The sequence below is a fragment of the Spermophilus citellus genome (assembly GCF_964194105.1).
Source record: "Spermophilus citellus genome assembly, chromosome: 4".
NCBI classification, from domain to species: domain Eukaryota; kingdom Metazoa; phylum Chordata; class Mammalia; order Rodentia; family Sciuridae; genus Spermophilus; species Spermophilus citellus.
The window spans coordinates 193,029,328-193,054,740 of record NC_138185.1 but is presented as its reverse complement, the minus strand read 5'-3'; the positions used below and the strand labels follow the sequence as shown (position 1 = coordinate 193,054,740).

General features: G+C 37.8%; 1 protein-coding gene and 1 long non-coding RNA gene across 2 annotated transcripts; one reads left to right on the top strand and one right to left on the bottom strand.

Annotated features, from left to right (window-relative positions):
- Nucleotides 1–206: 206 nt before the first annotated feature.
- Nucleotides 207–19,642, bottom strand: DAD1 (defender against cell death 1). Its single transcript, XM_081293193.1, has 3 exons — nucleotides 19,351–19,642; nucleotides 10,204–10,378; nucleotides 207–447 (listed from the first exon to the last, which is right to left on the bottom strand). Exons 1-2 carry the CDS (start codon nucleotides 19,559–19,561, stop codon nucleotides 10,248–10,250), a joined length of 342 nt encoding a protein of 113 aa, XP_081149319.1. The 5' UTR covers nucleotides 19,562–19,642; the 3' UTR covers nucleotides 207–447; nucleotides 10,204–10,247.
- Nucleotides 5,387–9,398, top strand: LOC308648446. Its single transcript, XR_014021832.1, has 2 exons — nucleotides 5,387–7,716; nucleotides 8,129–9,398. It is a non-coding gene; the product is annotated as an uncharacterized lncRNA (long non-coding RNA).
- Nucleotides 19,643–25,413: the final 5,771 nt, after the last annotated feature.

Below are 25,413 nucleotides of genomic sequence, written 5' to 3'. Positions count from 1 at the left end.
GATTGCCTGCTGCAGGCAAAGGACAAAGGACTGCCATTTCCCAGGTTGTCAGCAATGCCTTTTGTCATTAACTTCAAATACACTTAATAAAAGCAAACAAGTAGAGTCACAGTTACAAGTTACCAATTAATAAAGAGCTTATTAGCACACAGGAATGGGGGATTTTGACCAATAAAAAATAAAAAACAAAAAACCAGTCAGAGGCATAGGGAGGAGTAGCATGTAGTTTTTTAATGTGAAAGGTAAAAAGTTACAATTAATGGAAAGCAGAGGTCATGTTAACAAAGTTCATTACAAAGCTGGTCTGACACAAGACAAAGAATTTCCCCAGGCTCTCCACCTGCAGACCAAATGAGAGTCAAAAGTTGAGTACAAATCTGAAGAATCTATGGGTGCGACAAGCTGCTGTCTCAAGACCTTTTATCCAAGGGACATCAAAAAGTGAACCTAAAAGAAAGAAACATAAAAGTAAAATGTCTTATGACACTACAGACAGGTCCCCCGAATCCATGAGATAGTAATGGGGTTCCTAAGCTCAGAACAGAATTTAAGCCAAGATAGAACAAACACAATGAGGCAAATATTTTTCACAGAGTATTTTATGGAGCAGTATCTATAAAAATAATGTTTAAAGCTAAATTCCAAGTCCACAAAGGCAAAACTAACTAGGTACTGGGAAACATGGACTCTAACTCCAACTCTCTCATTAGTAAGCTGTATTACTTTACATAAGTCACTTCCACCTGCTGGCCCACAAATTCTTCAAGGTGAAGGTGTTACAGTTTTACCTAAAGAAACTTTCTGATGTTAGAATGCACCTAAAGCACTGATTTTTAGCTTTGAGGAAGATAGGAAGAAAGAGAATTCAAGAAAGTAGGGGGAAAAATTCAATCTCAAATTTAATAAAGGACCAAAGGAAAAGAAAAAATTTAGTTTTCATTTAAAGATAAGGTTATTTTGGGTAAAGTGAAAAATGACTCCAAGAGAAGTAGTTCAGCTGCTGCTACAGCAGGAGGGAACTGGGATCTGGAAATTGTGAGGTGTCACCATTCCAGAAAGACACAGCCTTCCTTTCTTGTCTTCAGAGTCAGCTTCCCACCTAGTGGACTCCATGATAGGTATAGCCAGAAACTAATCTCTTGCCCCTGGGGACTCCTTCCAATGTTTCCACAAGATGCCAATTTTTCAGCAACGTGCCATTAAAACGCTGTAACTTTCTATATATGCCATGACTTGAAAAAGGTTGGGAAACACTACCTTTCAGAACTGGGCTACCCACCCCAGTAGGTAAAAAGGGCATCACCTTATTTTGCATACTAATTCAAGTGACTAGACATTCCAGCATCAGAGCTTCCATCCAGAATGCTTTCATTTCACTAACAATGACATTTAAAGATATGCTACATAATTGCAAAAGATTTCAGTGCAACTATGAGAAATGTGTAAAAGAAAAAAGCAAAAACAGGGAGCTAAGTGTTCACAGTACTAAATAAGAACAAATAGCCTATTAAAATTCACCTGTTAATTCCATCAAATGTGTTAAAACAAACTCTAGTAACAGACTATGAACCAATACAACATCAGTTCTAATAACCAACAGTTCTAATGGTGAGAGAGGACTAAAGCCTAAGGCCATTTTAGTGAATAAACTCTTGACACATTGAGAATTATAAAAGGACTCCTGGTTTAATACAAAAGTCAAATTTTAAGATTTTATATTAAAATGTAAGACTATGAGGCCAGTCTATGTGGAAGGCAAAAGTAATTCATGATAGTAAAAAAGTCTCTTTTTTAGTGGTTTTCAGAAAATCCCGCTTACAAAGATATGCTCCCTTCTCTTAAGGCAAAGATATATTTACCAGACACTATTCCAAAAGCAGAAGTTCTAGAATTCTTTGAAATGATAGCTCTAGGTTGAGGATATAACTTGCCTAGCAAGTGTGAAGCCCTGGGTGAGATCTCCAGTACCATACATACATACATACATACACACACACACACACACACACACACACACACAAAGCTAGTTCAACAAAATCAGACTATTCAACAGCTCAAAAAGTGGTTTTAACTGTTAACAAGGGGATAAAGGTTTTGGTAAAATGACTAATAAAACCTCCTCCCCTGATACTGAAATTTGGAAATGTGCAAAATGAAAGACACCTACTGAGAAAGTTAGTAGGACTTTTTGAGTCTATTTTACCCATGCAGAAAGGACAGTGACATTTGATCAGTCTGTTCTAATCATCTTAAAAGAAAGCTAGCATAACAAAGAACTCTTAAAAATAGTAACTCTCTCTATAGATAGAAATGATAATGCTAAACAGGGTCATTTTTATTTGGAAGCGTATTCTTCTTTGGCTTCATCTCTATTCAGATGTTAGCACTACGCAGATATGATCAAATACTGAATTTTCCTTAGAATCCACCTCTTCCTGGACACCCAATTAAAACTGAAATTTGAAATAAGGTAAATCAAAAACCATTCTGCAGAAATTCCAAGTTCAGAGCTCAATTTGAACCATAATTTTAGAAAACACAGATGAGATATTTCTAAAAATGAAAAGCACTTCAGAAATCAGCCAATTCTCTCATTTTAGAGATGAAAAAACTATAACCTCAAAGTCTGACAAATTTGTCCAGAGCTGTGCTGTTCAACACTGCAGGGACTGGTAGTTTAAATAGGTGATTATTTAAACTTAGATAAAATTAAGTGAAATTAGGTGCACACCTATAATCCCAACTACTTAAGGAAGCTGTCAGGAGGAGCCTAAGTTCAAGGTCAACCTGGACAACTTGGTGAGACCCTATCTCAAATTTTTTAAAAATAAAAATGGGTTGGGGGTATAGCTCAGTTGATAGAATACCTCTGGGTTCAATCCCTAGTATAAATAACAACAACAATAATAAACTAAGAAGCTCAGTGATAGAGCTCTTGCCTACCACGTTCAAGGCCCTGCCTGGGTTCAATTCCAAGTATTAAGTAATAATAATACTTTAATTAAAAATTCAATTCCTCATGTACTTAGCCACATTTCAAATATTCAATAACCACAAGTGCCTAATGGTTACCACACTGGGCAGTGCAGACCCAGAATAGAAGATGCCAGTCCAGGTCATCCTCACTAGATTTAAGTCAGATCTGATCTGCATTTTCCTGCATTTCTCCTGAACCACATTAGAGATGCCTGACTTTGCAGAAATATTTCATATCACCTGTCTTCATCCTTTCTTATGAACCTCTTCTATTTCCCATTAAAAAAATGCAAGCTTGGGGCTGGGGTTGTGGCTCAGCGGTAGAGCACTTGTCTAGCACGTGTGAGAGCCTAGGTTCGATCCTCAGAACCACATACAAGTAAACAAAAAATAAAGGTACTGTGTCCAACTACAACTAAAAAATAAATATTTTTTTAAAAAGCAAGCTTAATATTTTTAATGAAAACCTTCTAATGAGAAGATGTATACAGTCATCATTCCAAAGTCCTTGAACCTAACAGAAAGCAAATAATATAAAAGTTTAGAGTCCAAATGTCCACTATCAAGTTCATGCACAGTCACTTATTAGTTCCACAGCCAGGGAAAGTCAACTTAAATTCCATCGAGGTTTAATTAGTTCAGGTGTAAAATTGGAATACTATTTACTACTGTCTGTCTACCTCCTCTCCTCCGGGTGGGGGGTAAAAATCAAATGTGTTAACATAAGAAAAATTACATGTGGAAGGCATGTGAACCTACAAACTTGGTAATGTAATCAATGTTAAGACATTTTACAAATGTTATTTAATTTTATATAAGGCCTTATATAGAAAGTGTGCATTTTGTTGTGAACTTTAACATTTCACATTCTGTGAACAGATGGTGGAAATCTGGAAACAAGAATAAAAGCAACAACTGAAGGAAAAACAAAAGCAAAGCCCAACTTAGGATCCACAAAAACAGCACTATCCTCCTCAAACACAACAGGGATCATCACAAATTATATAACGGAAGGTTAGTTGCTCGAAGAGGCTTTGATTACTAGTCAGGCCACACACGTGTGTAAATAGGGAAACCAAGGCACAGAGACAAGCTTATGTCCCTTCAACTAATTAACCATACAAAATCCACAGTGCAGGTCTTCCACCTTGTCATCACAACTGCTTCCCACTGCACAGCCTCTTTTATCAATATTTCCTTGACTGTTTTCTTCCATAGCACTTCCAAACACTCACTGAACAAGCATACACTAGGACTGTTAGTCCTGTGCTAAACCCTGAGGTCCCTACTCTCAGAAAACTTGAGAATCCAGTGGGAGAGAAACAGGAATGTGAAGGAACAGTTTTATAACAATGTGATAATGCAGCCTTAGAGGTATGCGAAGTGGACATGAGAGCCCACAGGATCCTATACAACAGATAAAGAAGGGATGTCCTAGTATGGGATTCATCCACTCCAAGGGAGGAGAAAGTAAGGCAGGGAGTTAGGACACCAATGCAATTCATAAACACAAATCTACTTGATATTCTCCCCCTCCCCACTTTGGTAGTCTTATGGACCAAATACAAAATAGAGTTCAGTCACCAAATACAAAGCCATCAATTAGTGTTCTTTTAGTAATAAAAAAAGCAGATTGAAGGTTTAAAAAATAAAAGGTAATTTAATCTCACCTTCCAACCAGGGGGGAAATGCATTGGAAAAAAGGCAATATTGTGCCTACCTCAGAAGATTTTCTACAAATTCAGGATAATACCCTCTTGGAGAACTTATTTGGTGACTAGACCTAATTCAATATAAGGTAGAAATGTCAAAGACAAAATAAAAATAGATCCCGCATCAAAAAAAAATTTAAAGATTATTATCAGTGGGAGCTCATTGTTGAAAGCAATAAAAGGTCTAGAATGAACCAAAAAGGAAGCTCTTGAACTTACAAGAAAAGAAAACAAGGTAAAATCTGAGGATCTATGTGCACCTGTTTTTTTCTGTGTAATAAAACCCTTGGGCCATTCAAAGATTCTGGGCCCTTTTGTTCCTAGCTCAACAGTGCCCACTTCTGGTCAGGCTATAAAGCAACCCCCAACCCAACATTTAAACCCACTTGGACCTCTGCTGCCCTCCTATGACTGGAAAAGAAACTGGGTTTTATCACAGAGGATCAGTGGTTTCTTCCCCCAAACTCTACTTTTTGTAGTACAATCTCTCAACAAAGGAAATGTACAATTCACTAGGTGGCAGCAGAGCTTAAATAATAACATTTAGATTCCCTTCCAGAGGTAATTCTCTAGGTTACCATAGTCTGATGAATTCAAAAAGCCAACACAATTAATTGCATGTTTGTAAACAGTACTGTCAGCTTAAATGTTCTGCCTAACCCCACAATCTCCTTGCTCTAGCTCAGATTAAAGGAAGGAGAATGTCTCCATTAAAAAAAAAGAAAGCAATGGGGCTGAGGCTGTGGCTCAGCGGTAGAGCGCTTGCCTAGCACATGCAAGGCCCTCCCTGGGTTCCATCCTCAGCACCACATAAAATAAAAAAAAAGTATTAAAAAAAAAAAAGGCAACATTTTATAAATTTTAGCCAAAGCATTTGGCATACAATCTCCCCAGGAGGTGAGCACATTTCAGCTCAGGTTTGTCCCTCTTCACTGAGTTCACCTTTGCCTTTGACCCAAGGCCCACATCAATATGAACTTTAATCTTCCAAATGTGACCAAATGTAGCTATGTCCCTCTTTGCCTCCTTTTCTTCAGAAACCTGAGATGATATTTTTTTGAAAAGAACTTCAAAGAAACATGGAAAAACAAAATAGGAAATAATTATGGGAAGCACATAAATTTAACACTCAAATCTAATGAGTCTATCATGCAGTTATTAAAATTTACTGCCATCTTAATGCCAATAACTGATCGTTTCAGGTGTTCATGGATTCTTGGGGCTCAGAAGCATACTAGAAACATTTTTACTTTAATATTCTCATTTTTATGATAATCTAAAAAATACTGAGTCTAATCATAACCACCTAGATAGCCACCCCATAATCAGTATTACTAACAGATAGAGCAAATTCTATCACTGGGTTTCTCAAACTGCTATCTTTAGACATGTTTTCAGAAGACCACAAAGTCTCTGGAAAAGGTTTTATTTATGTATTTATTTTAATATTTATTTTTCAGTTTTTGGTGGACACAACATCTTTATTTATTTTTATGTGGTGCTGAGGATGGAATCCAGCGCCCCGCGTATGCCAGGCGAGCGTGCTACAGCTTGAGCCACATCCCCAGCCTGAGGAAGAGGTTTTATTAATATGCATTATATTAGTCCTGGTTGACCAGAACTGCCATGAAGTTCAAGTCTTACAGGACAGGGAAGGAACTAGGACTAGAGAGGGACTCAAAGACAATATCAGCTGACTCTACAATGTTTAATCTGTTCAAAATCTGTCAATTCTAGGTAGTAGATATAGGAGTGCTTGTTATATTATCCATATTTTTCTACCTTTTCAAAATCGTCAAAATAAAATTAAAGAAAGGAAAGTCACAAGGTGAGGACAGTGATAAATCATCTGGGCTACCCTTTTTTTAAATTAATTTTTTAAATTTATATACGACAACAGAATGCATTACAATTCTTATTACACTGGGCTATCTTTTTAAGCCTACTTGTTTAACTCTGCAATTGACAAATACCATAATATATGGTAAACAACTCTGAGTAAAAATAGGGCACAAAAATCATTGGTTTTTGAAGCAGGACTGTATTATCACACTTAATGACTATAATAGACTCTCTAAATCTCAGTTCCTGATCTGTCAATGCAAATAAGCCTACCCTTATGAAAATGAGATACAGAACAAGCACTTGAAGCATGGCACACAGTGAGCACTCAGTATCTCTTTACTTTCTTACTTTCCCTAGATCATATTTATTTTTTAGCTCAGGGCCACTTTCTTTTGATCTGACTTTTCTAACATAGCTGCTGGTTTTAAATGTCACCTTCAAATTCATGCAAGATAAGTTACACTATAGATGTTTATTTTTTTCATACCCAACTATCATTTGGAAAATATGGAGAATGTTCAATCTGTTTTATTTTACCTTCTAAGTTGGTATAAATGTTGAGAACTCACTTTGGAAACTATTTTTAATGTGTTTTGGTATACTGTACATATATCTGAGTTAAAACCACATAAAAGGGCAAATAAATGGATATTTAAAAAATTGAGAGGAGGACAGAGTAGGTAGTATATGTCAAGTCAAAGATCTCTGTGGAAAATGCTTTGGGCAATCCCCCAGAGAAGAGAATTTTTCTATGAACATACTTCTATAGAATGATTTAACACTGCAATCTGGGATTGGAAGATTTTGCTGTACCTTGGGCCCATAACTCCCAGATGAACAGGTAGGTCTAAGGTTGTTAACATGGTTTGCACCACACAGTTTCTCCTGAGCCTGCATTTTTGTCTGTTTCTGTCATAATTTTGAAATAGTAAGTTCTCTTACAGCAGAGTCCTCCTCCAATCATAATAGTCCTAGAAAATAATTTTCCATGATTTGGTATCTCCCTGAGCATAAAGAATATCCTTGAAATGTTTGTTCTGTCACCTTCCTATATATACCATGACTCATCTAGGAAAAAAAGAACTTTAGATATCCAGAGTAAGGCAACCAGAAGACTTATGGCCTTCCCAACAGTCTATCAGAGAGCCCAAGAATTACTTGAAATATATACAAGCATAAGAAGGTCAAGGCTACTAACAGTAAACAAAGACGAATGGGGGGAGAGAAAGGGAGAGAGAAGGGAAAGCATATGGAAATGGTAGGAGACCTTCAATGATACACAAAATTATAAGAGGTTATGAGGGGCAAGGGGGAGGGGGGAAAAAAGGGGAGAGAATTGAACAATAGCAGAGGAGATAGAGAGGGAAGATGGGAGGGGAGGGGAGGGGAGGGGGGATAGTAGGGGATAGAAAAGGTAGCAGAATACAACAGTCACTAATATGCCATTATGTAATAATGTGAGTATGTAACAGTTGTGATTCTGCAACTGTATTTGGGGTAAAAATGGGAGTTCAAAACCCAATTGAGTATAATGTATGAAAGATGATATGAGCTCTGTAATGTTTTGAACAATCAATAAAAAAAAAAATAAGAAGGTCAAGGCTAGAGACTGCACTTCCTAGCTGCACTCCAGGTTGTACACTGGTAACAGATAACTGGTGAGAGCTATTATCCACTGGTCACACAACTCATCTGCTGTTCCTGCTCCAGACGGCACAGTAACTCCCTTCTCAGTCTCTCACAGCACTCTGCTCAAAAGTCTGGTAAGACTCTAACCATGTTGTATTTCAACTGTTATGTTTACATGTCTCCTCCTCCACTAGATTATTCACTTTTGAGGGCAGAAGCCACAGATTACTTCTCTTTATATTCTTAGTAACAAGGCACTGACTGGCAAATAGGGAGGGGAAAAGGGAGGGGCAGGTAGAAGGAGGACAAACTCAAGTCTTAATCAGGTCTCCAATGAGTGAAGCTCTTAGGATAGTAGAATAAAGTGGTTCTCAAATTTTTTTGAATGGAATAAACTACCTCTGCCAATTTAGCACTATCAAAAATGAAACTGTAACATAACTATTTTTGAGGCAATTTCAAAAGAAAGGATTTTTGTAACATTATTAGTAACTCATTAATTCATGCCAGAAAATAAAATATAGTCACTGTCATTGCATGCGCTTTACACATGTTTGCTCTAACTCTTATATTAGATTTCCCCTGACTAGTACAAAAATTATAGCTTTCCAAGTTGTGATAAAGAGGTTGATCCTGGAATGTTTTTCCCCCAAATCGGTAATATTTCCTAAGGTTCTCTTTTCTCTATCAACTGGTAACAGCAGCATTAAATTTTGTAGAGTATGAGGCTGGAGTTATGGCTCAGTGGTAGAGCGCTTGCCTCACACATGCAAGGCCCTGGGTTCGATCCTCAACACCACATAAAAATAAATAAATAAAATAAAGTTATTGTGTCCAACTACAAAAAAATAAATGTTAAAAAAAATTGTAGAGTAAAGGCAAAGAGTGTATGCATTCATCAGTAAGCTGCATGAACACTGGGCCAAGAGTACCAATGGACAAAGGCACTTCACAACCAGGTTATGTGGCTGGGGAAGGCTACTGGATTGTTCTAAACCTCTGTTTTCTCATATATAAAGTCAATATACAGTTTGGAAAATATCCATGAACTTATTAACCTTTAGAGTTTTGATTGGCAGGGAAGGAGAGGCCAAAGAGAATTTTTTTTTTTTTTTTTTTTTTTTTTGGTGATGCTGGGGATTGAACCCAGGGCCAACTGAGCTACATCCCCAGCCCCAGAGAGAGCTTTTTGATTTCTATCAATCAACACAGTTCTACTTCCACTCCAGTTTTCTATCAGAATTCTATATATGAGCTTGTCTGGGTGGGGCAAGAGAGCTTCATGCTAAACCAAGGAAAATGGTAAATGAACTAAATGGCATCACACAAGTCTTTTCCTAAATTAATCCAATTTCCCCTTTAATTTCAGCGTAGGACACACATTAGCAAAGGGCTACAGTCATTCATTCAACCTACAACATATGGCTTCAAGTATAAGTGCCATACTGGATACTATGAGAACAACAGCCCAGACTTTTAAGTCATTTGAGATGGAAATCAGAAAAAAATTTAAGAGCCATGCACAGTGGCACATGCCTGTAATCCCAGAAACTCAGGAGGCTGAGGCAGGAGGATGCTAAATTTGAAGCTAGAATGGGCAATTTAGTAAGATCCTGTCTCAAAATAAAATAAATAAAAAGGGCTGGAGGTTGCAGCTCAGTGGCAGAGCACCCCTGGTTTAATCCTCAGTACCAAAAAAAAAAAAAAAAAAAAAAAAAAAAAAAAATCCAAAAGCAAAATCTATAATTTGTGTTTCTTAAAAAATGAGCTATTTTCATAGTTATTGGTGTAGAAATTAATAAATTAACTATAGGCAACACTTATCTTCTGTTATCTTAAGGATATATAAAATAATGAGACAATGACCCAGAGCAATAGCAGTGAAAGATCCATATTAATGCATACTTTAAAGACCACCTCAAAATTCTGCAAACCTCTCAGCAGCAATACAGGAACCCTGATAATTATGATCAAACCAGACCCATCTAATTTCTCTTCCCAAAATCTACATGACAGGACAAGGACTATGATTATCACTTACATTACTTCAGTCTCCTACTCCTTAATTAAGTAACTGGGAAATATTCAGCCCACAAAGTTCATGACAACAAGGTGCAGGATAGTGCTGGCAAAGAGAAAATCAGCAAAGGCTCGCTCTGGGGAGATGCCTTGGAAATCTGCTTTGTTCTGTGGGTTGATCTGTATTCTCAGGCACACTGCAAAAGGAGAACACAAAAATAATTATTTAGAAGTTCAAAACAAATATGACTATTAATGAACACACATACATCCTATGATGCAACAATTCCAGATATTAATGTATTTTCACATGAAAAGGCACCTACAAGGATACCCATGATAGCCTCCAATAGGAAACAATCTCTGTGTCAATCAACAGTAAAAATGATAAATTGTAGCATATGCTAACAATACAGCAATGAAAACGAGCTTCTGCTACACACAATACAGATAAAATACACAAGTATCAGATATAAAAAGTACATGCCATCTGATTTATACATACATATCAGATGGCTTTATATATATAAAACTTAAAACTCTGCAAAACAAATCAGGATTGTAGTTCTTTCATGAGAGAAAGGTGGCTGGGCAGATGCAAGGAGCCTTCTTAGGTACTGGAAATGTTCTATTATTTTTAATCTGTTATCTATTATTATTAGATTGGCAAATTTTAAAACTTATCAAAACTTATCAAGTTGTACACTTAAGCTCCATAATCTTTTTTTTTTTTTTTGGTACTGGGGATTAAACTCAAGGGCATTCAACCACTGAGCCACATCCCCAGCCGTTTGTTCTTGATTTAGAGACAGGGTCCCACTGAGTTGCTCAGTGCTTCACTTTTGCTGAGGCTGGCTTTAAACTTTCAATCCTCCTGCCGCAGTCTCCAGAGCTGCAGGGATTACAGACCTGGGCCACTATGCCTGACAAAGCTTCACAATCTTAACTGTTTGATAAAAGAAAGTTAAAGGAGCCAGGCATAGTGGTGCACACCTGTAATCTCAACAGCTCAGGAGGCTGAGGCAGGAGGATCACCGGTTCAAGGCCAGCCCCAGCAACTTAGCAAGTCCCTAAGCAACTAAGCAAGACCTTGTCTCAAAATAAAAAATAAAAAGAACTGGGGATGTGGCTCAGTGGTTAAGCACCCCTGAGTTCAATCCCCAGTCCTCCCCACAAAAAGGAAAAAAAGTTAAAGGAAAAAAAAATCTATTCTCAAAGTTACATTAAAAACCACAAGTTTATTGAGGAAAAAAAATATTACCAAAAAACTCTAAGAATTTATCTCTTAATTTAAAGGCTTCTAATTATATCTAGACAGGGATGTAGCTGAGGTAGTAACAAAAGAGCTGGGTGAACAACAAAAAAAGTTATAGGCCTGGGGATACAGCTCAGTTGGTAGAATACTTGCCTCGCAAGCACTTTTAAAAGAACAAACTATTTTCTAACAAAATATATGTATAATATACAGGAGATATATATATTATAAATATAACTGCTCATTCATGAGACCTACCTCCTAGTTATAGATAAACTACTTTTAGATAGCTTCTTATTTGTCTCAAAAAAAGGTAGGAGACCTAAGCTACTCTTAACAAAGAATTCGACGTTGCCACATTTATATACCCTTGAAGATTCTAACATAGCACATTAGCAACCATCACAACTGATTTAAAAAAAAAAAAAAAGAAGAAGAAAACTCCAGGACTGCACTTTTCCAAAATACCTTTATGCCTGTGATAAATTATTACGCTGCTTAAGAAAATTCAAATTTGCTTTAGGCTAGCATCCATTCCATCACTAAGAAAAAACAAAGACCTGAAATCTAATCCAAAGGCCAGAAAACTATTAGACTAGTTCTCCTGACTCCAGGACCATAGCAACAGTTTTCATTATGTTTAAAAATGTAAACATAGCCAGGCATGTGGTACACACCTGTAATCCCAGTGGTGGGGGAGGCTGAAGCAGGAGGATCTCGAATTCAAAGCCAGCCTCAGCAATGGTGAGGCGCTAAGCAGCTCAGTGAGACCCTGTCTCTAAATAAAATACAAGATAGAGCTGGGGATGTGGCTCAGTGGTCAAGTGCCCCTGAGTTCAATCCCCGGCACCCCCCAATCCCCCAAAAATGTAAACACTATGAAACTGCCACTGATCTTTTCAGGCACCCAAGCTCTTCAAAAATACGAAGGACACTAACTGAATCAAAAGCAACCAATTAAAATCCTGCTGTGAAAAGTACAGATTTATTCATTCATTTGGGAGAACAAATGGAAATATCCATTAATATTTACGATGTTTTACCTTTGACTAAGAAAACATTCTAACAGCATGTTTGTAAGTTGAAGAAAAAAATGAAAACAGTGCAAATGCCATTCAGGGGATTAAATTATACTATGAACAGACAATGAAATCACATGCAATTATTCAAAAGAATAAGGCAAATTTTCTATACATTGAAGTAAAGCTATACACTTTCATTAAGTAGGAAAAAACAGAATTACTCCATTCCATATTTCTCTTTTTAAAAATATTTTATTTATATGATAAAGTTATCGTTGGTTTTAGTTGGAATCTAGAAAATATCCAGAGAAATAAATACTAAACTATTAACAGTTGGTTATTAGTGTTTGGGGAATTTTGTGGGGACAAAGAAAAAACTCCTGGTGAAAGCTTATCTGCTTAAAATTTAAAATTGATGTTATCCTTATCATTGTAACCCAAGTTATTTCAATGACAACATAAGAATCAGAATTCCACAAGGATGGAAAGAAACTCAGAGGTCATAAAAAACAAGCACTCCATGAGGTGGGAGGAGGTGGGTATGCTGAGGAGGCTGCAAGAATCACCTGGGAAGTTTTCCAAAGTATACTTACCATTTACAGAATCTGGTAAACCACCCCCGGGGGAGATTACAAACCTTCCAGAGCCTGTGTTACCAACAAAGGTGTCACATCCCTCAGATGCACTGGGAACAAAAAAAGTAAAGAATCTTGCCTGCTCAAAAAGCTCTTCCAGAAACAAGCCTTCAGCGTCTCCCTGAGCACTTCCAAAGATGGAAATTTACTACCTCCTGAGGCAGCCTGTTTCATTTTAGCAGTTCTAATTTAATCTGCCTCTCTAAATGTTCATTCATTCAGCAAAATATTTACTGAGCATTCTCTACGAGTCATGCATTGTTACAGGTGCTGGGAATATGGCATAGAAAAAGACAGAAAAAGAAAAAGAGTCTGGCTCCCAAGGAACTTATATGTCTATGGAGAGAAACATAAAACAAATATTGTAAGTAAACAAACAAGGAAATATCAAATAGCAATATGTGCTATAAAGAAAATAAAACAGAATAATAAAGAGTGACTGGGAAGCTATTTTTTACTCAGAGGCCTCAGAAAGCCTCTTTAAGAAAGTGCTACTTAATACCAGTATCTGAAAGACAAAGAATCAACCATATAAAGATGTGGGGACAGAACATTCTAGATAGTTAAAAAAAAAAAAAAACCTAACCAAACAGTAGTGATCAGCAGAAGACAAATCCTATAAGATTTTTAAATCTCAGAAAAGAGTCTGGATTTAGTTCTAAGTGCAATAGGACAGTATTTCAAGGGTTTGAGTAGCTGAGTAATATAAATGATTACACTTTTATTTTTCTGAGTCAGGGTCTCGCTGAGTTGCTCAGGTTGGCCTTGAACTTTCAAATTCTCCTGCCTCAGCCTCCCTCAGTCACTCCCTCAGGCATGCACCACTAAGCCTGGCTGATAATTTTTTTTTTTTAATGGACAATATTAGAGAATGTTCAAATGAGAATGATCCAGTAGAGAGAGAAAAATTAATGATGCAGAATGGAGGGATAATTGCAGAAGCTGAATTCCTCAGAGACATGAGAAGACTAGATTCCCTGCATGAGTCAAGGAGCTGGCTGCTGACAGGAAAGGGACACATCTGCTTAAAATTTAAAATCATCCACCACCCATGGGAAGTAAGTCAGAGTGTATGGGAACAGCAGCAGGTGGGCTGTTATGATTCAATAGAAAGTAAAAGGATTCCTGCCTACTTTTATTGTTTTAGTTTAAAAAAAAAAAACTAAGATCATCAACTGAGAATAAGAAAAAGAGGAAAAAGAGAAAAAAATTCAAAAAGCATACATTGGCAAAGTAAACATTGCATTATTACAGGAGCACTGGGCAGGGTTTGGTGCCAACCATGTTCCCACTCTCACAAAAAATTCCCATCAGCACCATATTTATAGTTACTTTTTTGCATCTCCCACTATTGTAAACTCTTTTAGAGTAGAGACCATGTTCCTGTGCTTCACCTTAGCAGAGAAACTAGCACATAATTGTTCAGTATTCCTTAAATTATTATATACAAGTTCACAATTTAACATATACAGTATTAAGCACTGAGGATGAAGAGATGAAAGATGGTCCCTACCCTCAATGGCTCACCTTTCAGAGGGAAAATAGGCACAACAGTAAATACAGTACCATCTATCTCCCTCCCTCCCTCCCTCCCTCCTCCTCCTCCTCCTCCTCCTTTTCTCCCCCTCCCTCCTCTCCTCCTCCTCCTCCTGCTTCTCCTCCCTCCCCCTCCCCCTCCCTCTCCCTCCCCCACCCTCTCTTCCCTCTGCACAAACACAAAAAATGAAGCAGGAATACAGAAGATTTCAATCTGCAGGAAGAGTCAGGAATGGGTTCCAAAGGAAAGACCATCTAAAAAGCAAAGGAATATTAAGACAGTCAAAGAAAAGTAAAATAATAGCTTCAGATATCATGAGTATTGAGGGAATTACCTGTCAAAAATGATGGAGCATAAGGTACAAAGGAGACAGAGGCAAGAAATAAAGCTGGAGATACGGATGAGGCCAGAACACGAAAGAACGTGTGTAGTTTTTTGTTTTGTTTTGTTTTTTTAATTTTCTTTTGAGAAAAGAGACAAATGTGGAGAGTAGCACATCAGGTCTGCAAGTCAAATCAAGACTGCAAATACAGCAGAAGAGACTCCAGAGGCTCGAAGCCAGTAAGGCGAATTATAGTGGCCTAGATAAGAGATATGAAAAACCTGAGGCACTGAGGATGAAGAGGTAGCAATGGACATGAAGATGTTTAGAAACAGAATAATCAGTCACAAATATGGCAAAGTTCCAATCTCCTAGACGGCAGTTATGAGAGATAATAGGATCCACAAATTGGGTGGTCAATACCAAAAGAAATGCTGCACCTCGGTCCACTCAGCCTAATAGCTCCCTCCGACCCATGCTGGATAGTCTCCCTGCCTTTCAAATTCAATTTCTTTCGAATATGTAAACTAAGAGTAACAAAAGTATTTCCAATGAAAAGCCAAAATTGTTTCAAAGGTTAGAAAGAGAATAGACCAAAGTTGAAAAGTGATTTAGAAACTGATTTCAGGGACTGGGAATGTAGCTCAATAGGTGAAGCACTTGCCCAGCATGCACAGGCCCTAGGTTCAATCCCCAGCACAGAGGGCCCCCCACATCCCCATTTCAATACCCTAAGATTTATTTTAAGAACACTCTTATTGATTTCAAGACCTAAGAGTAAAAGCTGACTTCAACTCCTAAGACTTATTTTAAGAACAGTCTTACTGTTTTACACATGTCCACCCTAAATAGCACTTTAAATAAACAGAGATTTCAATTTCAGTTAGGCAGAAAAGAACCTAAAAGGGCTTCCAATACTGGAATGTTACTCTAAAAAGGGATATATGTCCTCCTCTAGCAATATTTTAACCATAAGATAAACAGCTGATGAGGATGTTTGAAATCCATCTGGAAGAAGAAATATATTCTGAGATTCTTTTAAAGCCTACTATACATATACTCATATGTGTTTAAAGCCTACTATACCATACATATACTTGTATATATGTGTATGTACATTCATAAATACACACACATCCCCCTACACCTAGCTCCTTCCTGAAACCATGTCTAAGTCTCCTGATCATGAGATGAGGGAACACACCAGACCATCTCATACCACTGGACCCAGATAATAGGTTTTTATTTTGTTTTGTTTTAATATCACAGCATTCTAAAATTGGCTTAAAATGCACTGATCAATTTTTCCATATAGCATATGCTAAATTAACCCATGCAGAGAGAACAGAATAAAGTGCCAAAAAAGAAATTAGGGAAACAGATTAAAGAACTTCACCCTCCAATTCATTCTACATACTTAACACCAATTTTAAGTCTCTACTACAATCCTCAGATGCTCTTCCTTATCCACATATGGTACAAATTCTTGGGCCTGGATCTCAAAGCTTCAGCATCTAGCATCATCTAATCCTTCACCATAATCTCCTACAATACCCTTTCTCTAGCCATACTGGCAACCTCCATTCTCCTACACACACCACACACATACACACATAAAAGTTAGAAAGCCCGCAAACAGATACAAGTTTTTCTTTCCCAAAAATGAAGAAAGGATATGCATCAAAATTTAAAATTTCTAATTAAAACTAGTTTTCAAATAATGACCTGGGCTAGCAAAGGAGGTAGGATTTAGTAAACTCAATGATGTCAAAAGCAATGCAAATGATACCTTTCTATGGCAACAATGAATTGTCATGAATCTTTTTTCTGAAGCCACTCTTATTTCTCTGTCCCTATTACCTGTTATCTCACAGATTTGGAACCTAGACCCCCCCGCCCCATATCAGCCTTAAGACTAATATGTCTCTTCACTAAGCATTCTCCTCAATAACAAGCCATCTAGTTCCCATAGAGGACAGTGTGCCAACGCAATTTTAGCCTCAACAAGCTCAAAAATGGGACTTGGTGTAAGTAGAAGTCATCTGCTCAAAAAACTTTTGATTTTTAACACACTAACCTATCAATAGTCCATGTCCACTCTTCACCAAATCACTCTTTTCCATGTGGCCCTGAAAAGTCATCCTTAACCCTAGAGTCTTACAAAGTCATCTTTTAAAAAATATGCTTTAGGGATTTGCCTCAGGAAGACAAAAATCACAAAACCAATCAAGAGGTTTGACCTCTAGATTGGATAATAAAATTCTTATAGTTAGTATTGAGTTCACAGAGAAAAGAAGGCTAGGATGCTGCCACAGGTCTTGGTCCTCAAAACTCAAAAATGGTAACTAAATGTCTAATCAACCAGCTAATTCTGCAATTCCAGACCCAGACCCAGACCCAGACCCAGTTAGCACACAAGTCCTTACACCAATTTTTAAGTTCTGAGAAGTAAAAATATCTCTGGTGTGTCTTAATTAGCACATTTTAATTAATGCATTTTACAGATCTAAAACTTTAAGCAGGCCACGGTCCTAAATCATCTCCAAATGATTCTAACACTGTCTTTTGTCTGTGGCCCAACCAGATTGTAAATGCTTTGAAAATAAGAAACATACCGCTCTATTCCCCTTCTTGGACTATTCCCAAAAGATCTAAAAAGAGCATACTACAGGGATACATTAATGTTCATAGCAGCACAATTCACAATAGCTAGACTGTGGAACCAACCTAGATGCCCTTCAATAGATGAATGGATTAAAAAAAAAAACGTGGCATATTACTCAGCACTAAAAAATAACAAAATCATGGAATTTGCAGGGAAATGGATGGCATCAGAGCAGATTATGCTAAGTGAAATCAGCCAATCCCTAAAAAACAAATGCCGAATGTCTTCTTTGATATAAGGGGGGCAACTCAAAACAGAGCAGGGAGGAAGAGCATGAGAAGAAGATTACCATCAAACAGGGACGAAAGGTGGGAGGGAATGGGAGAGAGAGGGGGAATTGCACGGGAGAGGGAAGGAGACCCGCATTGTTATACAATAATACATATAAGAGGATGTGAGGGGAAGGGGAAAAAAAATAAGAGAGAGAGAGAAATGAGCTATGGTAGATAGGGGAGGGGAGGGAGGGGGGATAGGAAGGGGATAGGAAGGGCAGCAGAATACAACAGACACTATATGGCAGTATGTATAAACGTGGCTGTATAATCAATGTGATCCTGCAATCTGTACATATGGGAATAATAAGAATTCATACCCCATTTGAAACAAATGTATGATATGATATGTCAAGATCAATGTAATGTTTTGAGCAACTAATAAATTTCTGATGTTAAAAAAAATAAAAATTAAATTAAAAAATAAAATAAATAAAAGATAAAAAAAGAAACATACCGCTAATGAATCCCCAAAGCATTTACCATAAAACTGAGTATTCAACTCAAAATTCACTTGATAGCCTGCCTAATGATCACACTGAAATGTAAACAATTCTGGTATGTTTTCAAAGTTAAGTAGTAGTCAAAACCAGTTTCTGGAATAGCCCATGTAGTGGCCACTTATAAACTGGACTGGCTAACACTCCTGGGCCAAGCCTGTTCTCAGTTTTCACTGCATCTGGTTGGGCAAGAAAGGTCAAATTTCGGTAAAAATTTATGGAGGCAGTTCTCATTAAATATGGCAGTTCAGCCAGGCAGGTGGGCCAGGCCTGTAATCCCAGTGGCTCAGGAGGCTGAGGCGTGGTGGGCTGGGGATGTGGCTCAGTGGTTAAGCACCCCGGTTTCAATCCTGGTACCAAAAAAGAGGAAGGGGGCATTTTAAATGCTGGAAATTTAAAAAGAAAACTAAAACATAATTATGTGAATAAAAATCGAGTTCAGGATAATGAAAAAAGTAGGACAGCTTATCCACAAGAAATAAGTGGGAACAGCTAAAAGCTAAAATCAAATAAGAACGGGATCAACAAGCAAAGCACCCATATTTATTTTCATCACACTTTAACTTAAAATTTTCCCCAGAGATCACTAATGATTAGGCCTACATGAGAGAGAGAACTCAGGGTTGGATTTTTCATTTAAAAGTCTACCAAATTGAAAGTTATGTTAAAGTTAAGTGAAAGTTGGAATTGGATTTTTCCCTGGACCAATACGAAGTGCAGGGATCACAGATGGAGCAGCGACATGAAGTTGTCTTCAGATATTAAATTCCAGCTCCTAAACGGTTGTTTAGTATTGGAAGACTGACAGACAACCTCTCTGGGCCTCAATTTCCCCACTTACAAGAAGAGTACTGTTCAGACTCTTCCAAAACTTTACAGGGCGGTGGTCTGCCATAAAATAGCGAGAACAGAACTGCTCATCAAAGTAACACGTTACTGTTGTGATTACTTATAGAATTACCCGCTAGGATGAAGCTCCCCACACAAGAGATGAAGCCCGAGAGGAAAGAGTTGAAGGGGAAAGTCCCCACGAGGAGACAGTAACCGAACTGCAGAGCTCCGGTCAGCAGTATATACAGAAGATAAGCGTCCAGCAACTTCAGCCGCTGCGGAGTGGAGCTCAAGTACTCTTCTAAGAACCGCGAGATGACCGACACTACTGACGCGGACATGACTACCACCCTGGGATCTCCGGGCCGCTCGACCCAAACTCCTGGAGAATCCGACGTCCACAACCAAGGCAGGGTTGCGCGCGCGCAGTGCGGCGGCCCAGCTCCGCCCCGCCCCCAGGAGTCAATTTGCGCAAGCGTACAAGCAGGGCGAGGCGAGAGACAACTAATGCGCAGACGCAAACTGCATCCACACAGTGCGAACTACGGCCAGAAATAGTGAACGCGTCTGCGCACAGGATACGTCAATGGGCTGGAGACGTGTCCTCTTTTTATTCTATTTCCGCCGTCCGTTTGGTGACGCCCACTGTTGCTCTGGCAACAAGATCTTGTGGGAGGAAGAGGGGGAGAGGTTTAGCAGCGCACTGTGTTGCTAACCACAGCGTTCCGGCTCTCTTGGGTCCTCCTGAGTCCTCAAAAACTAAATGTTTGAATCTACTTAGAGGCAATCTTTGACGCTCTCGGGGTTCGGTACCAGTCAAGCCTTAATTCTATTAAGGACTGCCAATACCTATCACAAATCATTAGAGCAGGTCAAGTTCCTCCGTAATGAGAACCACCGCGGTTAATCCTTGTGCACGCACCAGTGTAGAATTGTTTGGGGGCGAAGGGGGCTTGACTTGTACAACATCATAAACCGAAACTCCGGGTCTGGCCCTGTAACCTAAACCTGCAGATTCATTCACTCAACATTTATGGGGCGCCTCGCCTCCTAGCTTGGTGCTAAATTGTAGAGACTTTCAAGTGACTCAGATAATACAATCGCTTCTTTAAAAGGGGCATTATGAGAATGGTCGCTTATCATGCATAGATCATGTCTTCAAGAGCTCTCCGCCCCCATGCCAGCGTCTAGAATCTGGTGTGATATCCCAGGGTGTTAACACTGAAAGGCCCGCAAGTGCATGTCTAGTTCAACTCTGCCCTCCAACTCATTTTGCAGAGGATTCTGAAATGAAGGTTTGAGGGTTTGTATCTTAACAAAACGATATTAACTATTTTTAGCGTTTTAACTTTTAAAATATCCAGGTCCTGCCTTTTGACTTTCGTTGTCCTTATAATCTCAAATTCATCTGACCTAAACCTACTTTGCCTTTGCCTTTCAACTCCAAGCCTTCTGGCACATAACCAGGAACTTTATTTCAGCTTCTAAAACTCTGAGCTGTCCTAGGTACAGGAGCAAAATTTCTAAAACAGCAAGTGAACAACAACTTTTCTTCATTTTGACTTTTATTTGCGTTTAGACTGAAAATTCATCAGCATCAACAAATATATTGATTTTCAGTGATAAACATAGGCTTGCTTAAGTTCTTGAAAAAAAGAGAAATGTCCTTAGGAAGTTTTTCAGTTTATTTGAAGAGGTTTTTACTGTCATATGAACTTAAATTCAGCCTAAGCCCTCTTATATTGCTCTGAAAAAAAGAGTCGATAACCAAACTGGTTCCTATTCAACATAATATGGTAGAAAATGTCAGTTTCTCTGACAGTTGAGCCTTTCTCCCTGCCTCATCAGCAAGTAGAAGAGTAGAATTCAACTTCAGACTTTACAGGCTGGGCAGATGCTTTTTAATTATTCAGGAGTGAACTTCTCAAGGGGTTTCCATTCCATCCGCCAGGCTCCTTCCAGCACACTTCCTTATGTTTTCCTGCCTTTGATCCTTGTCAACCATCATTATTAACATCTTCATGGGAACTCCCACAGGAAGAAAGCAGAAGAGATGAAAAACATCAAATTCACTTACTGAATGCATCCCTTTCTGAGAACTGCAAAGTTCCACTAATATAATTAACTAAAACTTTTCTGGAGTATTTAAAACAAGATAAGATCTTATTCCTTGTTCAGCTTATGATTCTATTTAACTGATATATCAATAGAAAGTGGCTAATACTGGTGTTGGCTTTAATTAGTATAAATTAGAACATCTACATAGATATATATAAATCAATCTCTCTTTCCTTCTCTCTCTCTCTCTCTCTCTCTCTCTCTCTCTCTCTATATATATATATATATATATATATATATATATATATATATATATATAAAACTTTATGTGCACAGTAATGGAGTAAGATTGCAATCTCTTGAGTCATACAAACCTAGATTTGAACTTCAATTCTAAGATTTACTAGTTATCCAGCCCAACAGGTGAGTCTGACAGTTTCATTTTCCTTTTCTATAAAATGAAAATAACAATATCGGGGCTGGGGATGTGGCTCAAGCGGTAGCGCGCTGGCCTGGCATGCGTGCGGCCGGGTTCGATCCTCAGCACCACATACCAACAAAGATGTTGTGTCCGCCGAGAACTAAAAAATAAATATTAAAAAAAATTCTCTCTCTCTCTCTCTCTCTCTCTCTCTCTCTCTCTCCTCTCTCACAATCTCTCTTTTAAAAAAATTATTAAAAAAAAAGAAAATAACAATATCTAAGTCACTGGAATGTTGTATGGATTAAATGAGATCATGCTAAGCATTAACCACTTAGCATTAGTGGTTGACACACAACAAATACTCAATAAATGTTCAATACATATTTACTCTTATCATTTACATATATACATGTATTTACATATATATTATTAGTTCTGAAAATCAACTATGTCTACTTCCCCTATTTCTCTGAATAATTAAAAGTTGGCCACACTCCAAAGTCCCAGTATTCTAGGCACACACAAGATGGCACTAGAAGGACTGCAACCCAGACAATTCTAAAAGGCCAAATCATATTTATAAGCTGAAGCATAAGTCAGAGTAGACCTTAGAGGTTTTATTACAGAAACAATTAACATCATAAAACAATGGGAGAGTAGAGAGGCAAAAAGGCTCCCCCCCTATGGGTAAAGTTCATGGTTCTACATCCTGTCACTCTACAATGAGAAAGTACATTCCTTACTAAAAGAAACACAAATCCTTCAAAATTTGAGTAGAAAAGGATTATTTTTTAAAAAAAAATCTCTGTAAGAGTCTCTTTTCCAATTCTTATTTTTTTGTATTTTCTCTTTTGCTTTAAGAGTTCCTGTTGCTTCTTTCTACTGTGATTTCTTGTTAACAGTCCATCTTTTAAACTATGGCCCTAGTTTGATGAAAACCCCTCTTTTCCTTGTTTTCTAATAGAACAGATAAAATAAGTTATTATGTTCAAAAGGAAAATTTTTTAAGAGGAATAAAATTGCAGACAGCACAAAGTCAAATTTCTAAAGTATCAGGTTTCTGATCCAAGTCCTAGTCAAGCAGCAGATACCTTCAATGAACCCATATTCCTTCAGGCTTCCAGTCCCTGAGGGAGTAGAACAACTTGTAGGCTATTTTGTCTGATTTCCCACCCTCCCAGCTCTTTGAGAGTCCCATAATAGCCTCAATCTTGTTCCCTCCCTAGTACCCAAAAGAGAGTCTACTATATTTTCCTTTACAAGGGCATTATTAACTCTTGGTTAATAAGAGTTATTGTGCTCCCTGCAATGGGGAGCTGAAATCATCAGTGCCCAAGCAACACTGCACTGTCCAGTAGAATTTTCTGTCCTTGGGTTGTTCAATATAGCAGCAACTAGACACACGTGGCTTTTGAGCACCTGAAACATGGGGCTAATGTGACTAAGGAAATTTTGATTTTTATTAATTTAAAACTTAGTAGCCACATGTGGCTATCTTTGGACACAGTAACTTTAGAACTGTTTCACTGAGTATCTACATTTAGTCTAAGAATCACACCTTGTTCATAGTTCATTCAAAAGGAAGTAACGCCCATTTGCAAACAAACAAAAAAAAAAATCATCTGTTCCTGCAAGGCCAGAGCTATTAGTTTATCAGCTCCACCTTCTTTTGGAATGTTTATATTCCAAACATAAAAGAAACAGAAAAGAGAATTTGTCAAATTAATTTCCATTCATAAAGGCCACATTAATGGGTTGGGGTTATAGCTCAGTTGGTAGAATGCTTGCCTTGTATGCACAAAGCCATGAGTTCAAACCCCAGCATTCCCCAAAAAACAGTCACATTAGCATGTTATTATTACTATTTTGGTACTGGGAATTGAACCCAGAGGCACTTTACCACTGAGCTTCATACCCAGTCCATTTTAATTTTTATTATTTTTATTTCCATCTGTCTTTATTGATTGATTGATTTTATTTTGGCACTTAAAATTGAATCCAGGGGTGCTTTACCACTAAGCTACATACTCAGACCTTTTTTATTTTGAATCAGAGTCTCACCAAGTTGCTTGAGGGCCTTGCTAAATTTCTGGGGCTGGCCTTGAACTTTGGATTCTCCTCCTCAGTTTCCTGAGTCACTGGGATGACAGGTATGCACCACCATGTCTGGCCATATTAATACTTTAATCATATAAAGTCACACATGTTGGAGTTAGAATAAAAATTATTCTTTCACATTTGTATATGATATGTCTTGTCTGGAAGGCAATAAGAAAAAAGTCACCTTACATTTTCTCCTGAGAAGCTTTTCTAGAATAGGCACTGAGAGTCCTTTCCACTTTGTACCATTTTAGCAGATCCAGCCTAATCCTGAGTTATCCCAGCTCTGGAGATACCTTAAGGGATCTAATAACATTAACTACAAAAGGAATCTTCCATACATTCAAATTTCCTGCTTCCAAGAAAAGCTGATTTGGCATACATGGAAACAAAATACAAATGCTTTTCTGCACTACCTCCTGAGGTAGGGTCTAGAGAGTTTTAATACCAGTTTTGCCCAATCATCTGTACTTTTAAAAAATCTTACATCTTATAGATTCTCAGAAAAGTGGAACATTTTGCTATCCTGTGTCAGAATTTCCTACATGGCCCAATTAAATTACAGCTTCCAAAGTCCTTGGCACCTGGCACATTGTTTTATTTATTTATTTATTTTTTAAATATCTTTATTTTATTTATTTATTTAATTTTTGTATGTGGTGCTGAGGATCGAACCCAGTGCCTCACACATGCAAGTGCTCTACCACTGAGCCACAACCCTGGCCCCTGGCACATAGTTTTATAAGTAATTGTTTATATGCCTCTGACTCCTCACTAGACCCGCCCCCACCCAGACACACTGGGGTTTGAACCTAGCCCCTCTACCACTGAATTACATCCCCAGACTTTTTTTTTTTTTTTTGACAGATTCTCCCTAGGTTGCCAAAGCTGGCCTCACATTTGAGAGTCTCTAAAGTAACTAGAATTACAACTCACCTCACCCAGTCTCACCCAGCCTCACTAGACTTTTCATACCCAGCCTCACTAGAATTTTCATCCATTCATTTATCCTGTAAGTACTAACACCTGATCTGTTATACATATGTTTTAGGTACTGGGAGCAAAACAGAGAATCAGATAACTTAATCTCCAATTGAGGGAAACAGATAATAAATGAGTAAAAAATATGCAAGATAATTTCAGATAGTAATAAGTAATATTAAGAAAATAGCATAATGGGACTCTTTTAGATCCTTTGGTCAACAGAGGCCTCAGAAGAGGGAAAGTTTGAGCTAAGCTCTGAATACAAAATTGCCAGTTCTACAAAACCAATAATAATATTGGGTGGCAGCATATGGAAAACCAATGTGTACCAGTGAATTATTTCTTTCCTTTTAATTTCCTTAATTGGTTAATTTATTTCCTTTTGATACTTGCATTCATAATCCCCACCATAATGCTTGGCCTTGAATAATAGAAACATTTTTAGCACAAGTAAGGATACTAAATGTTTATTTGAATTATCTTAGTTAATTTTCACAAGGCACAAGCTTGAAGAAGAAATTAAGAGATACAAAATAACTTGCCCAAGGGTGGGCAATAGATAAATGGCAAAGCCAAGATTGACCTTAATCCAGCCTTCTGACAGTGGAACATATGTTTTTGTTGAAC

Excerpts from the sequence above, each read along its gene's own strand:
- DAD1 (XM_081293193.1), bottom strand. The coding sequence starts at position 19,561 with ATGTCCGCGTCAGTAGTGTCGGTCATCTCGCGGTTCTTAGAAGAGTAC. Across the intron at positions 10,379-19,350 it reads GGGGAGCTTCATCCTAGCGG|TGTGCCTGAGAATACAGATC; the intron begins GTAATTCTATAA and ends CTCCTTTTGCAG.